Source organism: Lichenostomus cassidix, chromosome 1 (assembly GCF_008360975.1).
Source record: "Lichenostomus cassidix isolate B80296 chromosome 1, HeHo_3.0, whole genome shotgun sequence".
NCBI lineage: Eukaryota > Metazoa > Chordata > Aves > Passeriformes > Meliphagidae > Lichenostomus > Lichenostomus cassidix.
In genome coordinates, this window is record NC_139479.1 from 42,255,885 (window position 1) to 42,272,218 (window position 16,334).

At 39.4% G+C, this 16,334-nt stretch overlaps 1 protein-coding gene across 6 annotated transcripts in view; it reads right to left on the reverse strand.

The window, feature by feature from the left end:
* Positions 1-15,292, reverse strand: part of GPC5 (glypican 5) — a 602,821-nt gene extending 587,529 nt beyond the window's left edge. For all 6 annotated transcript variants that reach the window (XM_085057712.1, XM_085057703.1, XM_085057731.1 and 3 more), the window contains exon 1: positions 15,046-15,292. In XM_085057712.1, the coding sequence (XP_084913838.1) occupies positions 15,046-15,211 (166 nt within the window). In that variant the 5' untranslated portion in view covers positions 15,212-15,292. The remainder of the gene's footprint in view (positions 1-15,045) is intronic.
* Positions 15,293-16,334: the final 1,042 nt, after the last annotated feature.

Sequence of the window (16,334 nt, forward strand, 5' to 3'; positions counted from 1 at the left end):
TCACCTGGGTGCCCCAAACCCCTGGGAGAGAGATGGGGATGGATCCTGGGCTTGGCACACTCCCAGGACCCCCTGCTCTCCAGGCCAGTTGGAAGGCACCCAGGCTTGACAAGGTGACAGCCACTCCTCTCCCCCTCCCCTGGTTCCCTATATGGTTTTGATTCTAGAATGTTCTTCTTTGTTCATGGTAAAGCAGTTATTTGGTTGGTTTTCTTTTTATGGTATTGTCATTTCTTTGGTCACTTATGTTGTCGCTCAAAAATCCCCCTTTCCCCATTTGCTCCCCAAATCTCCTCCTTCCCTTTCCCCTCCCCCTATAAAAGTTACTGTACAAAAGGGCTCGGGGCCATTTTGTCGATGCCCCGAGACCCCTCCAACTCCCCTCACCCCTTACCCTAATAAACCCTCCTTGGAGCACCGACAATCTGGACTGCATCTCCTGTTTTGCTTCGCCGACCTGCAGACAGCACCTGCGCTCCCTCGGGGCCCCGCCCTCTCCCGCAGTCTCTCCCTTCCCCGAACTCCGGGGTGGTTTGGGCACCCACGGACGGAACCCCCACAAGAAGGGAATACTAAGAGTACACTTATTACAATTAATTAATGTAATATAATTTCTCTGACACTGTAGTCTTGTTCCAGCTGTGCATATTGCTAACTAATGTTGGTAAAATATGTTGAATATGCATTGTATGTCACGATACAGGTGGTAGATGCCCCATCCCTGGAAACACTCAGAATCTGGCTTAGATGGGGCTCTGGGCAACCTGATCTACTTGAAGATGCCCCTGCTCACTGCAGACTAGATGACCTTTAGAGATCCCTTCCAACACAAACTATTCAGTGATTCTATGATCCTCTAGCACACTGAACTGATGGACCAGCTCATGGCTGGCACTCCTGTGCTTGTGTAAATCTTGGAGCAGAAAAAGCTAACTACTTCTAAACATTACAAACACAGCAGTGGAAAGCCCATTCCTGACAGGTTCATAACGAATATGCTTATATTAACTTTTACATGGAGCAGTCCTAACTTCCAAGCTGATCTCCCTTACCGTGTCTTTCTCTCAAACATGGGAATGTTTGACCTTACACCATGAAACCTAGAAAGGAGTATTTTTTTTAAATTTTGGGCACGCTGAAATCCCAGAGTGGGAATTCAGTACTTTAATAACTTTATAACTGGGGCATAATCAAGCATAAAAAAAAATTGTTCACCTTCTTTGTCATCATGCGTTATTCAAAATATTTTTTTAATGCTGTATCTAAGCAATGCTTTCTAATAGAAGGAACAAACATACAATGAAAGAATAAATATGAGAATTTAAATTATATTAATACAAAATTTAACACTCCAAATTCTTTTCTCAAATATGTTGTTTTACGGATATGACAAGATTTCTAGGAAACATAGGGAGCAAATTTTTTACATTTTTAAATTAATTTTTTAATCTGCCCTGTGGACTAAATTCTAAACCTGCAGTTGTGTGTATAAACATCACTCTTTCTTCACAATAGGTAAAAAAAGAAGATTATGATTGGAAGAAAAAAGTAAGAAATTAAAAAGTCAACTTAAATCAATATTGCTTATAATTCTGTAGCCACGTTTGGTTCTTATACCACCTCTTACTACTTAAACTTTTATTTTTCTGCCACTAAACCTACAAGATTTAACATTCCTTTTAAAAAATTTTTCCTCTAATAAATCATTCTAAGACAGTATGACTATAGCTACGGGGAAAGGGAGGCTTTACACATTTTGTATCCTAAATATTAATTCTTATGTAAATTGGGTGTTTTAAATAATGCACTACAGAAATTTAAGAAAGAAAAAGTTAAGCTACTGACAGCTGGATTGGAGCATTTTGGAAGAATGGTGAAATGTTTAAATACATCATAGCAAAATCATGTCCTTTTATTTATTGAAACACTTCAGCTGCACATTGAGAAAAGGAGTTGTATTTTACATACAGAATTATTTACATACACCAATCCCAATCCTAAAGCAGCAACACACTGTGTTTTATTTAGACAGGTAGAAAAGATCCAGAAGATTCCTTAGAAATCACATTTAGAAAAGTATGAGACAAGAATGAAATAGGTAATTTATATGGCTATTGAGAAAAATGGAGTTATCAGAATCCTGGATGAATACTTGTCTTTACAATACTACACAGAGTTAATCGATTCCCATGACTAATAAAAAAATTTCCCTTGCTAATTACAGATAATATGGTCTTCTATTTGCTGGATATTTTCTTCCAGCATCACTGGTTACCATCTTCACAATTATTGGTCCATCCATTGTAAAGTGGGTGTGGAAAGGAGAATATGTTTGAACCTTCAGTACTGAAGACTACAAAATTTCTCTCAATTTTAAAGGATCTTTTCTGTTTCATGCTTGAGGTCACATGATGTTTTCAGGCAAAGATAACTTATTTGAATGAGGAGAGCTGCTAGGGAATTTATGTAATTCTGTATTTATGAAGAGAGAAGTTTGACTGTCTATACACAAGAACAGTCTACTGCCCATGATAAAAACTTATGCCTTCAAGTAAATCCATTTTGCAGACATTAGCAGCAGTATCATTATGATATAGGAAAACCAGTAAGTACTTTAGGAAATCCTAACACAACACAGAATTTATAGGTCTGATATTGCCTTCACAGTGCCATGCAAAAGTTAAGAACTTAACCTCCAGATGTGAAAATTAACTAAAGCAACTGATGCCCCTCTGTAAATCCCTTTGAAGTGGTTTCCAGTAGCAGTTTAACATACAGGGACTGGTATACCTACAAGCGACAGTGCAGGAAGCTGAACACCTTCACGATCACAACAGAAAGGAATGAATCACTGAAAATCTGAGAGTAAGAAGCTCTGGTTTTTAAGTGCTATATTACTGCTACAAGATATCTTTTTTTCCTTGTATAGCTTAATTTTTGAAGGTGATTTATCCTCATCATTTATTTAAAAATATAATTTCTATGTTCTTCAGTAGGCCCATTTTTTACAATTTACAAAGTAATTTATCCCATCTGTCTGCTTTTACAAATCTCCTGCCATGTGAAAACTTTAATATTCCATCTTCTGACATTCTAATTCAAGCAAAGAATGAAAATAAAGCTGCAAAAAATAAGCTGGTCTATTAAATTATCTGTTTATTAGCTACTCTAGTATTTACGTCATGCATGCCAAAGAAACTGCTCTGTGTCAGAGTCAGCCTTTAATAAAGTTGCTGCCTCTAAGGAACAGGAGGTAATAAGCATCTTAAAATCATTTTCATTATGAATATTAAAAATCCAGTTCACCAGTGCTCTACAACCTCAGCATCCACGTAACTACCTATACAGAGTCACCCTCACTGCTATTTCCACTGCATGCCTCACACTTCCCCAAGCCAGACATCAATCCCTTGATCCCACTGACTCCAACCTCCCAGTCCATGCCAGCTCTCCACACTGAGGCACTTGCACTGTTGACCATTCCTATTGCATTCCTGCATTCCCACGTTCCCAGACATAATGTCCCTACTTCCAAAGTAGTCAAAATTCTTCTCTTCCCACTCTTCCTCACAAAACAATAGCACAACCCTACAATATTTCAAATCACAGACCAAGATAAAAAACAAAGCAGATGAAAAAACTGTAACAATCTAAGAGCATCATAATACAGATTAGCTGCTTTTGGGTACAGGCCTGTCTGCAGAGGGCAATTGCTGCACTGTAGCTAAAATTCCACAAAAAGCAGCAAAGGAGCAGTGGCAGTAAAGGACTGAGTCGTGGGACCTAAGCAACCACTTCAGATGCTTGTGCACCAGGGTGGCCACATCTAGGGCTTAAAACAGGCAGAGCTGAAGCTTGAACTACATGAAAGTTTGTTTTCTGCAACCCACATGTGTAGCTCATATGACACTGGTTTAAAAGCTAAATCTTATTATCAGGGAAGTGATGATGACATCAGCACATTTTGCTTCTGAGAAGAGACAGCAGGTTACTCAAGGGAAGGGGGGTCAAGAGAACAGATTAGTAGTGCATGACTCAAATCAAGAAATCTAAGGATCGAAGCGATGCTACTACTACATGTTCCATGGGTGAGTTATGCTACATGTTTATAAAACACATAAAACCTCAAATGTGGTAACTCAAATGCAAAACTTGTCTAAGCTGACATTGTTTAAGGAAATAAAACATTGTAGATTTCCATTAATCCTTTTAAATCTTCTCACTCATGACTAGATAAATTAGCTGACATGTTGAATACTAATTAATTTAAATATTAGCTACAGTAAATCATAATTCTAAAATAGCATACTGTTAAAACAACAAGAAGCAAACTGGACTAATATACCACACACCTACACATAAATTAGAAGAATGATAAATAAGCCTGCAGCAATATTTACTCAGCATACCAGAAAGGTCTATCCACAGGTATGACACACTGTTTTCCTCTCCCCATTTTTTCATTATTTCCAAAGAGTTTATCACACAAAGAATATCACAATACGAGACAAGCCAAGGTATAGCCTGTAGCTTGCCAACAGTGATACTCCTGACAAACACCAAGAGGAAAAATGTTTATATTGATAGCAGTATTCACAGTATGCATTACAACAGCCTTTTTTCCTATTTGGTTACCAAAGGCTATCTTCTGCTTGTAACACAAAGCAACTAACTACTGCTGAAAAAAAGACAGGCAGCTATCTAGTCATGGAACAGACACCGGAAAGAGAGGACAGTAAAAGAGTTATTAAGTTGTTCGGACACATTTCAGTGCTACACCAGTTTCAGACTTACTATATTCTCTATTCCCTTGTACATGTTTTTAGGATCTCTTCTGGAAAAAAAGGTTTTATTCATGTCTGCTTATTTAAAAATACACTCCCTCATTAAGTTTTTTTAAGTTATTTATGCATATGATTTCTCTTTCTTAGCCTTCAAACAAATCAGCAGAGAACTCAAAAATAATTAGTCATACAACCTGATCCATGAGAGTTTGTCTACTGGTATTAGAGTTTGTTTACTAGTCTCACGTTGACAAACCAAGCAACTTTACAATTCTTTGCAGCACTTGTTTTTTTCTTAAAACTCCAATTTTGCTAGTCCAGGAAAGTATTTTATCTTCATAAAGAACCCAGCATGACTGACGAAGAAAGAGTACTGGGGGGGAGGAGGTCACCTGTGATAGTGAAAATCTAAGACAACATATTGTTTTAACCCACACGCATGAATTTTGAGGTGTCTTACATTATTATTAACACTGCTGCTCAAACTTGTGTTTCATAACTAATACATCATTAATTTAAATACATCTGAATTGGGACTTTACAGTGGAAACACCCTATTAAGAGATGATTTTGTCCTATCAGATGACCTCAAGAAACAAACTGAACAGTTAGGCACAAATTCATCATTTGAACAATTCATCCATTCAATCTAACATCTGCATTAAATTATGAACACTTAAATTGCTGATACCACTAGGGCTATTAGAAATCTTACTGTCTGTTAGATGTTAAGTTCATGCCTGACCTTGCCCAACACCAATCTTTCTACAGAAACATGATTAGCACCTACTGAAGAGCCTGACAGACACTAACTCACAACAACCCTGAACTTGACTTTCCCTGAAAGCTGCATACATTTTACAGGGACAAAACCACTAAACAGATTATTTAATTCCTAGATATCCAGGAAATAACCACTGTTCCTATATTACTCTTGAAGGAGCTCTATACTCTTGCTTCGATGTGCTCTTTCAATTTACAATTACTGCTGAGATTCCCCAGGATCACTCTGGCTTCCAATCCCTTTATTCTACCAGACACTGGAAGCAATCATTGTCAACATCTCACTTCCAATTTCCCAAAGCATCCAGAGAACCCTGATCCACTCATCTTAGGCACTTTTCTTTTATAAATATTTAACTTAATTATATATTTATACATGTATAAATATTTCTTTTCTAGCACAATTCTTAGCAATTTTCCTATTTCTTGATTTCATGTTTTTGAAGCTTAATATGCCTAACTAGCCTTATTTTCTTCTAAACCTCAGAAAATTTTAAGCACAATTACAGGAGCCCAACAAATCTGTCAGAATAAGAAACACAGTAGTTTGAACTAGAATGAAATGACCAAGTGAAAAGAGACATTAATCTAGATTAATTAAGCAGTCTACAATAAGATTTTCTCTGTTCTTTTTCACGAGCTGACAACATGATATGAAGAAAACAGAACTATGCAGTGGCTAAATGAAGATTCATGCACTTGTTTCACAACTTGCTTCTCTGCAGCTGAAAAGGGGGTATTTTAACCTGTCAGCACCACAGTGGTGGGTGACTGTTTGTAACTTGGATAGGAAGGGTGTGTTTTCGTCAATGAACTTCACTTCTGAACTCTCAGAGCACATCCAGATATGCTTCAGTTGCCAGGAAGAACTTCTGAGAGCAGCATCTGCTGTATTCAGCAATTCCTGTAATAACTTAAAAACAGGCAAAGCTGGAGCTCTGCACATGTCCAGAAGAACTATGAAGAGTTGGAATAACTGAGACATGATGAAACAACTTGAGTGGCCACGGCACAGCAGTGGACAGATATTGGCTTGTCAGGAAAGAGGAGGAGAAAAGAAGGAAGGTTGCTCTTCATGTTAATAAAACCGTTGAAGGTATGGAATGAACAAGCTGCTTATGACATGGGGAGACCCAGGCCCAAAGAAGATTCAAGTGAGGATGACATTGTGGTATGAAATTAATACCATGCAAACTCAGGAAAAGGAATTGGACTGAGTCTTCTTTAAAGCAAGACCCTGGTTCTTATGAGAGATTTTAAACTTAATAGAATTCATTCAAGAAGGATATTAAGAAGGACTTCATAGAACGATTCAAGCCAGATTTTTTGAGGGGACTGGGGAGAAGTTCTTACCACAGAAGCCAGACAGGTCAACCCAGTATGGCACTCTCCTGGATTCAAACTAGTCAGAGAAAGACCTAGACACAGAGAAGGTAATCAACAGCAGCTTTGACAGAGTGCCATGAAATAATGTAGATCAAGATCTGTCTATTCACAAATAGCAAGCCTAAGAGGTCATCTTTCCTCATTGGCTAAGTACTTGTGACAAGAACTTATCTCCCACAAATTGCAAGAATTTCCAAGACCTGCTTGTCACAGCAGCATGACATTCCCAGTTGCTATCCTGAAAGTTGAAATGCCCCATAAGAACAAAGGTTACCTGTCATGAAATTTCTTTTAACTACACATAGTATAACTCATCAATACTTACACCCTAGCTGGGTGGTCAGCAGTAGGGCCGTCAGTACACCTCCTTTGTTTACCATCCCCCTAATCCTCACCCAGAGGCTCTCAACCCACCCCATCATCACTAACTGTAAGAGGTGGGTGTACAATCAAACCTTACGTATAATCAAACCTTACTTACAGTGTGTCAGGCTTACTATTCACACTACTCCAGGCAATACTGGAGTGGATAAATAACAATAAACTTGCTACACAAAATAACTCTGAAAAACTTGAAAAAAAAGAAAACTCACGAGTGGATATATTTTGCTTCACTTATGTCACTGTAGTCTTACAGTTTTATGACAAGTGATTTATTAGAAAGATATTATACAGTTTTGTATAGTACAGCAGTCTCCCCAATACAACTTCATCTTCAAACTTCAATACAGCTTTCATATGAGACCAAATACCAGCAGGAGACTTACAACTATTCCAAACAAAGAATATAGCTGGGGTGGATTTGGGAAGGGTTTTGCTTTGTTTTATAGAGTATTTAAAAACTAGTAAAAAACCCCACCTCACTGGCACCCTATGTAAGATGACATACCTTACCCTCTAAATCTTAGCAGATAGCAATTACATAAAAATGTCCTCCCTCTGCTTGGAACTGAAAATGCAAGAAAACTTGGCAAGGTGCTGCTATCACATTGCCTGAAACACAAATAACATTGTGTTGTATACAGCAGTGTTTTAGACAATGGCATTGTTATGTAACAAACCATAATTTCATAATAAGAAGTGTATAGCTGAGTTGTCAAACCAAGGAAAAATTAGAACTTGTGAGTACTACTATTCCTTATTCTCCTACTAACTTGACATGTATCTTTTTCACAAACTTCGTTTTTCAGAAGCAATGATCTCCTTTCTCCCTACGAGCTTCAGTAAAAAGGATCTTGCACAAACCTGTTGTACCATTTTTCTAATATGCATGACCTTTCAACTTCTACATTGTAGTTACTAATATATAATACACAGGGTAACTGCACACATGCAGTTCCCCGTGTGCACAGGCACAGACATGCTAAGACTTGTCTCATATTAAAATGAAATAACCTAAAGATTAGGTCTATTACCCAAGCTCTCCTTACTATTTTAAACAATTGTTAGCTTAGCTTCCAAGGCTTTGCCTTTTTTAAAGCAGAAGCTAATATGAAATTTTATCTAGGCTTTATGGGCATTAGTATAGATTCAAGAGGACACTTACACTTTCAGCAAAACCCTAAAATAATAATGAGTATTTGTTTATGATTTCAGGACTCTTCTGCATTATTTTAATACCTTGATTTTATGAAAACTATTTTTTTAAGCAGCATCTTTTTAACACGGATCTCATTCCCAACCCTATGGGAATTTTGTTTTATACTTTTAAGACTGCTGATCACGTACATATAAAGTACATTTTATTGACCTACTTTTGTTCCAGCTCATTAAACACAGCTGCTTTCAATGGCCAGGAAAAAGTAACCAAATACAACATGCAAAGAACCCAACTGACTAAAAATTGAACTGTTGCTCAAAACCCACAGAGTCGTTTTGTAGTTTTTTCTTTAGAGATCTACAGTACAAGGAATAGCTTATGGATAATGTTTCAAAAGAAGATATGTAAACCAGAAAGTGAAACAGGTCCTTCCATTTCAGTACAAGCAATATTAAAAAACCCACACAATTACTTTCCGAGTTTTCACATCTAAAAAACTTTCCATCTTCCACAAGAATTGTTTTGTCAATAACCAATTTTGAAACAGAGGGAGAAAACACTTTCTGCTCCAAAAAGGCATATTGGCTCTTTTCAGTACCAAATTTTGATGGCTGTACACTCTGATCTGCTTTGAGGCAATAGCACAAGACAACTAGAAGTGAAATAACTTAGCCTGCAATAAAAACGTATTGCTGTAAACAGTTATTGTATAGGAAAGATTTTAGAACTGAAAACAATCTAGATGAGTCTATAAAAGACAGTTTGGGAAGAAAAACTTAAATATTGTGAGGTGTAAGTTTACCTATCTGGAATAGATTTCAAACTTTTATTTGTGGTCTCAGCTGTACAAATCCGTACTTTCAGTACCTTGAGATAAACAAATTCTGACAGGATCAGGACATTGACTGCCAGGAAGAGAAAATGCCAGATGTGTGGTAAGTTTCTGCCTATCTACTTAGACTTCCAAGAGATCAAATCCAGGGTCTGAAAAATCCCAAAACAGACTTACAATTGTCATGACAAACAGTCTTTCAAAAGCCAGCACTGAAATGCCATATGGCTTGGAAGCAATTGTCAAATCAGTGCTTTATTTCAAAATGCATTTGAAACCTGTATCAGACATGACTCCTTCCTGTGCTTATCCTTTAATATTTATTAACTTATTTTTGTTACAAGCACCACTCCACATGTAGCATTATCTGCTATCACTATGATTGTTGCAAAGTACTTCAGCTTTGCACAGTAGAAGAGATGGGGATCAGCCTCAAGCACCTGGCCCCGACTGTCGACGCTGTTGAACTATCACCTCACTTCTTTCTGTGGCTCTGTTCAGAAAGCACCAGCATTTCTACCACCTGCACTTCAAGAGATGGTGCATTCTATATGCTGCTTTTGAAGGACACTCCACACAACACTGTAGTACAGTCTGGCTCCTTACTTATACACTCCAAGATCATCTTCCTGCCTACTAGGAGGCACCCTAGCAAGGTGAACCCAAGCTATAGCTCACAGAACAAAACACATCATCCTGCCCAAAAGCCTTCCTACTTTTGAGGCTGCTTGAATTTCAGGGCAGGGAAACCCACAGTGTCTTGGAGTTATGAAAGCATCATATTGAGTCTCAGGAAGATTCAAGAGCAAACCCCATTGAGTGAGGAGAGTCCATTCCTTCTACAGGACACCAGCCTTAAGCACTGTAAACATGAACCCGTCTATTCCACTCAGCATGAGAGTCAGTACTCAGTCCTCTGTCTTCTGTCAAGCAGCACCACCCTCCAGGTCATCCCAGCCAGATCAAGTCCTAAGACTACTGAGCACTGATGACTTCCTAGAGAAGCTGAAAGACTGGAAATAGAGATAGGCGAATTGCTACATAGTTGAGCCCATTTTTTGTTGATTTTAATCTCAAAATACTAGACTGCCAAATTTTTTTCACCGTGATCATTTTGTGGATCCAGAGGTGAAATGCTCACACACACACACACACAAAATCATGCTGTTGGCAACAGAACTTACAAAAACAGATATGATATAATGAACACCAGTAACTGATTTGACAGAGAAATTCACTTTCTGTCTCCGACTAAATCCTTTTCCAGAGCGCTGAATGTCTGTTAAACAAATAGAGCAATTAGAAGTGCCCCTGTCTGCACACACCAAACAGGGGAAAAAAAACAAACTTGATTTGACTTGAGGTAGAACCAAAATCCAAATTACCTGAATGTAAATGATACTAGAAACCCAAATTAAAAGTCAAACATGATCTTGGAATTGCATTAAAGCAGCCTGCTGGATTTTAAACTGACTTCTGTTGTTACTTTACGGGGAATTAACAGGAGTATTTTAACTTGAATTAACAATAGTCCCACAGACCAACTTTTTCTGACATTATCTCATCCTTCCAGCATTGTCTTCTGCATTTATTCAATTTCCTATTCATAATGATTCTCTACCAAAAACCCTTTGTAATAAAATTTATACTAATCACAGTCTTCACTCTCTTTTATGCTTCTTGTTCTCATAATTGCATACATGATCTCCCAAAGTTTGCTGAAAAGAAGCCTAGAGAGATTTCTGAGGGAAAAAAAAAAAAAAAGACAAAACCAAAAAAGCAAACAAACAGAAACCAACCAGCTGAAAAAAAATGTCTCCAGCACATTTTTCCCCCACTTCACTGGGAATTGATTCTACAGTGACAGCAAATGCAACATTTCTCAATAAGCTACACAATTCAGCTTTTTGGTGCAAACAGATGCCTGAAAGTTTGCTCACTGACATACCTACTAGAAGCTCTCTGTCAGGAAGGCAAGAGTGAATAGTTTACCAGCCATTCTAACTGTTGATAGAATCACATCATAGAACCGTTTAGGTTGGAAGGGACCTTACAGAACATATAGTTCCAACCCTCTGCCATGGGTAGGGACATCATTCACTAGACCAGATCATTCAAAGCCCCATCCAGCCTGGCCTTGAACACTTCCAGGGATTGGGGATCCACAATGTCTCTGTTCCATGTATTCTGAGAGAAGGAAACCATAGAAGAAGGAAACCACAGAAGAAACAGTATTTGCAACCAAGATAACAAGAAGAGCTCAGAGCATCCATTTAATCTGTCTGAAAAATATGAGCTGCTAAAATTAGCTAAAAGCTCTAGATTTACTAGCACATATAAGATAAAAGAGTGGAAGTCTTCAAGAAAGTTGCTTAGGTTACAATACCAGAAAGGATATGAAATACCTTGAACAAAGGAAATAAAATGTGTAAAAAAGCATTGTGCAGACAACACTTTTTTTCCAAATAATCCAAGTCATACTAATCCACAAAAATTAAAAAAAAAACCCCTCCAAACCTTACCTTGAGTCCTTTTTATATTTATTCCATGCTCTGGATATTGTTTGATTCTTCATACAGCAAAAAGGATTTTTAATTATTAGGATTTTTAATTATTGGGGTCATTTTGTACAGTACACCCAAAAATGTTCTTGTAGCACAGAACCAGACAGGAAAAACCAACATATTTTTGCAACTAACATTGAAAATCAATATGAAAGTGATAAATGTTTCAAAACAGCATATGATAGGGCTGAGCGAAAGCCTGCAGAAGAGCTCCCAAATCACTTTCACAAAAGACTGAGAACAGTTAGGCAAGTGTCTTGATTGCTGGGGGTAGCAATAAATATATTGGGATTGGTAAATATGTTAATTTGTCTTGATTATTAGTTGCCATTTTCAACACTATGATATCCTGTGCTATGTGAATGATGACACAAACTCAAATTTGAAGTTCCCATATTTTTCAAGATCACCTTCATGTATATATGTCTGGCATTTTTGCATAGGATGATGGAGGTATTTTTTCCTCCCTTAAAGATACACCACCTTTATACAATACCTGTAAAATTAATTATAGAAAATAATGCATAGTTTTTTTGAGCTGACATAGATTCAAAATATGGTCACATGGCAATCTTCAGAATCAGAATTTGCATGATTTACTGATATAAGGCTGCTTTATTCCTACTAAGAGGAAAAATATGAGTGGTACAGCCTTTTTTTTCCATACATACAATAAAAACAAGGCAAATATGAGCCCTGTAATTTTACTGATTTCCACTGTATACAAATTTATATGTCAACCAGCATACCTGCTGTTCTTCAGCCAGTGATCCTACTCCACCCCAAAGACTCAGCTTAAGACATTTAAATGAAAGTGTTCTTAAACAAGTTCTATCTAAGGTTCCACTAAAATAAAGGCACAGAGACAATGCAATAGAGGAATTTATGAAGCTTGCTCTGAAGGCAACACCAACATTTGGTAATGGAGCAGCTCCAAGATGCCACCATCTGCACTGGCTGTACATTGTGGCTTCCCACAAGGAGCACCTGAGATGCCAAAGGTATCCCACCCACTGCACGCTGCACCACCAAACCATGTAAGTTTCCCAGCCATGTATCTGTCAGCCCCATGGGAACATTCTAGAAGCCCTAAGAAAATTGAAATGGTGCCTGATGCCCACATTTGAGCAAGCAAATTAAACCTTATGAAGGCAGCTTTGACACCTATTTATAAGTGGACACCTACAAAAAATGAGTGTGTTGTATGGGTGCATGTGTGTGTCTTATACACAAACACATTTCTAAGTGCCATCAGAAAAGGTTTTAAAACATTTTTACATCTTGCCTCAAAAGAACACTTAACATAAAAGATCAGTAGCAAAAAGTGACATTTCTCTTCACATTATGCTTTCAGCCTACGAATACCTTTACTCACATCTAAACCCTCTAAAATACTTATTTAATCTCCATTTTCTTGTCATTGGCAATTCTGGATAGATTTCACTGTTTAATGATATCTGAGATCCACGCCATTCAGAACAAGAACTCTGGCTGCCCACACCAATATAATTCTTTCAAAGAGTGAAAGGTTGCTGACCACGCAGCTGTACCACACCTCCTGCTGCCCACTGTTTGCAAGGGCAGCAGCAGAGAAAGGAATTATTTTATATTCTTACCATTTAAAGCCAGCTTTTTCTTCAAACAGGAAATACAGAAAAGTCAAAATCAAGATAATGAGTGGTGGTGTAAAAATATTATAGGGCAAAGGAGGAAATCAGAGAAGCAGGGCAGAAGAAACATATATAAGGTACTATAGTTCTTTCTCTTGAGGCAACATATTTCTTCCCTATCCCTAGTACACAAATGAATGGTATGGTAATTAAAATAAATTACAATGACAGAGAAAGCATAATAATTACACTAAGCTATAGAATGAAAAGAACATAGATAAAGTGATACCACATCATTCATATTGGTATTATTCACACAAATAATCAGCACCAAAAAATTAAATAGCTGACAGGGCTTTAACTCAGATTTTACTTTCCAGACACTTTCATTTGCACAGTACCTGTCTCATCAGGCTTTCTAATTGAAGTGCTTATTTTTTGTCGAAGATATAAAATCTTTAGGTTGGGAAAACCCAAGAAAACAACAATCAATGCTGACAAATGTACTGGTAACCTCAAAAAAGTACTCTGATTTGTAAACTGTATACTGTAATACTAACTGTGTTAAGATAAAAATTATCTGTCACATTTAAAACTAGAGTCATTAAAAGCTGTATTTTGGAGGAATTCCGTTAAAATAAACCTAGTATGCACCATCTCAATTTGCAGAGTTAATAAAAACTACACAGATTATCTTAAAAAAAAGAATAAGGCTAGGTATTGATATTTTGAAGTGAGGGGCACATTAATTCTGCTTGTGTTGCATTTTCTGTCAAGAAAGAACTCACTCACATTTACTAGTTAACTTGTCATCCAAACATGAACATACTTTACAGACGTGTAAAAAAATGTTATTTTCTAATCCTATATCGCTGATCACAATTGCATTTTAATTCTCCAAGTTCAACTGAGGTTCTCACAAACCTGGAAACGAAACCTCAAATCTAAAAACGTACACCTCATTACATACGTGCTTTGCAATGTCGTTCAGCATCTACTTTAAAAAGAAAGTTTCATTGATACAGATGCTAGATACACTCAAAGTGCCATAACATTACTTTCCCGGGAATCCTATTCCATTACAGTGACAGGCAGATATCCAGCACAGAAAATGCGCAGCCCGAGCACTCGCAGCGGTGTAAGTGGTTCTCGTTTCACAGCAGAGTAGCTCCAGCAGCCCGGCCGCAGCTGGGTGGCTCTCCCAGCCTCCAGGGCTGGCGCTGGCACCGATGTACCTGTGCCTGCCCGCGGGCGGCTGGAAGCAGGAGGACCCCAGCTGAAGCTGGCTCTGCTCTGCGCGACACGGAGTGGAACCGGGTGGGCACACGGGACTTTGAGGCAGGTGTCGGGGTGCTCCAGCGCCCACAGCCCGAGCAGAGCGCTTTCTCTCTCGAGTACGGGGCCGGGCAGCCGACTCGCCCAGCCCCAAGTGTCGCTCCGGAGCCCGCGGAGGAGCCGAGGAGCCCCGCAGCCAGCGCCAGCCACCCACCCAGGGCCGCCGGCGGCACCAAATTCAAACCCTCCTGCCCCGCAAGCTCTGCCTTACCTGCCCGCGGGGACTCCGGGACGCCGCCGAGCGGGCCGAGCCGCCGCAGCTGGAAAACTTTCCGCACCGCCTCGCAGCTCGGCGGCGGCTCCGCACCCTCCGAGGCGGCGGCCAGGAGCAGGACGCCGACGGTCCAGACGGCGAGATGCAGACTCTTCCCCCCCATGGCCCGGCACCGCCGGCAGCTGCCGCACGGAGCGCGGCCGAGGCGGCCCGAGCCGCCGCCGCGGGGGAGGCACCGCCCGCCGGGAGCCTCCCCCGGCCCGGCCCCGCCTTGGAGGAGCACCCCCGCCGGGGGCGGCACGGGAGGGCGCTGCCCAGCCCCGGTGAGGGGCTGGCGGTGGGCACGGCTGTCTGGGGAGGAGAGACCGCCCGCATATACCCGGGGTGGTGGGAGTGCGGGCTCCGGGGGAGGAACCCACCGGGAAAGGAAGCGATGGCGTGATAGGGGAGCAATTTCGACCCAAAAACACGCAAAAAAGGAGAAAGATATAATTTGTAGTGCTTCGGTCGACTACTTCCAATAGCGCTTCGGGGAACTACTTCAAACAGTTTTACCTTAACATTGTCAGTAAAGTTACGCCATTCAGTTTGGCTTTGAATGCCAAACTTTTGTTGTTCTGACAAAAGTTTCCAAGAATTCGGCATCTTCAAGACATCTTAAAAAGTTTCAGTTTCCTCAGGCAGGAGTGCCATGAGACCAGTTTACAAAACCCTGTCCTGTGTAACAGCTGAAATCCGATGGGAACTGTTAGAGCAACCAAGGAAGCAGTTGGGATGGATGCATCAGGTTATCTTTAGAGCAGCTTCCTTGATGCCAAAATAAAGAATGCTCTCCACGCACAGATTTTAAATGTCACGCTTTACCCCTTAGAGCCAAATTTTTTTTAGTGCATTTTGAAGCTACCAGTGGTCATTCAGCACTGTAAAACATAAGGCTTTCAATTTAAAAGAAATCTTTAATCCCTGTCAGCAATTTCAATACAAGACTGCAAAACCAGTTCTAAGTGTGGATTATTCTACGCATTCATTTGAATATAGTACACAAACTGAAACGTAAGTTATTCAAATTTGCACTAGAGATCAACCATTTCACTACTGAGCAAAGCAATAAAAGAATGTCATTTAACATTATCCAGTCTACTGAATGACAGTTCATGAGAAGGGGAGACGACTAGTATTTCTGAATCATCCATTCTCCTGGGCTTGGCAACTTCCTTCTGTCAGCAAGCTTCAACATATATTATATGAAATGTCCTTCAACAGAATTTGTTCTACTATTCCTATAC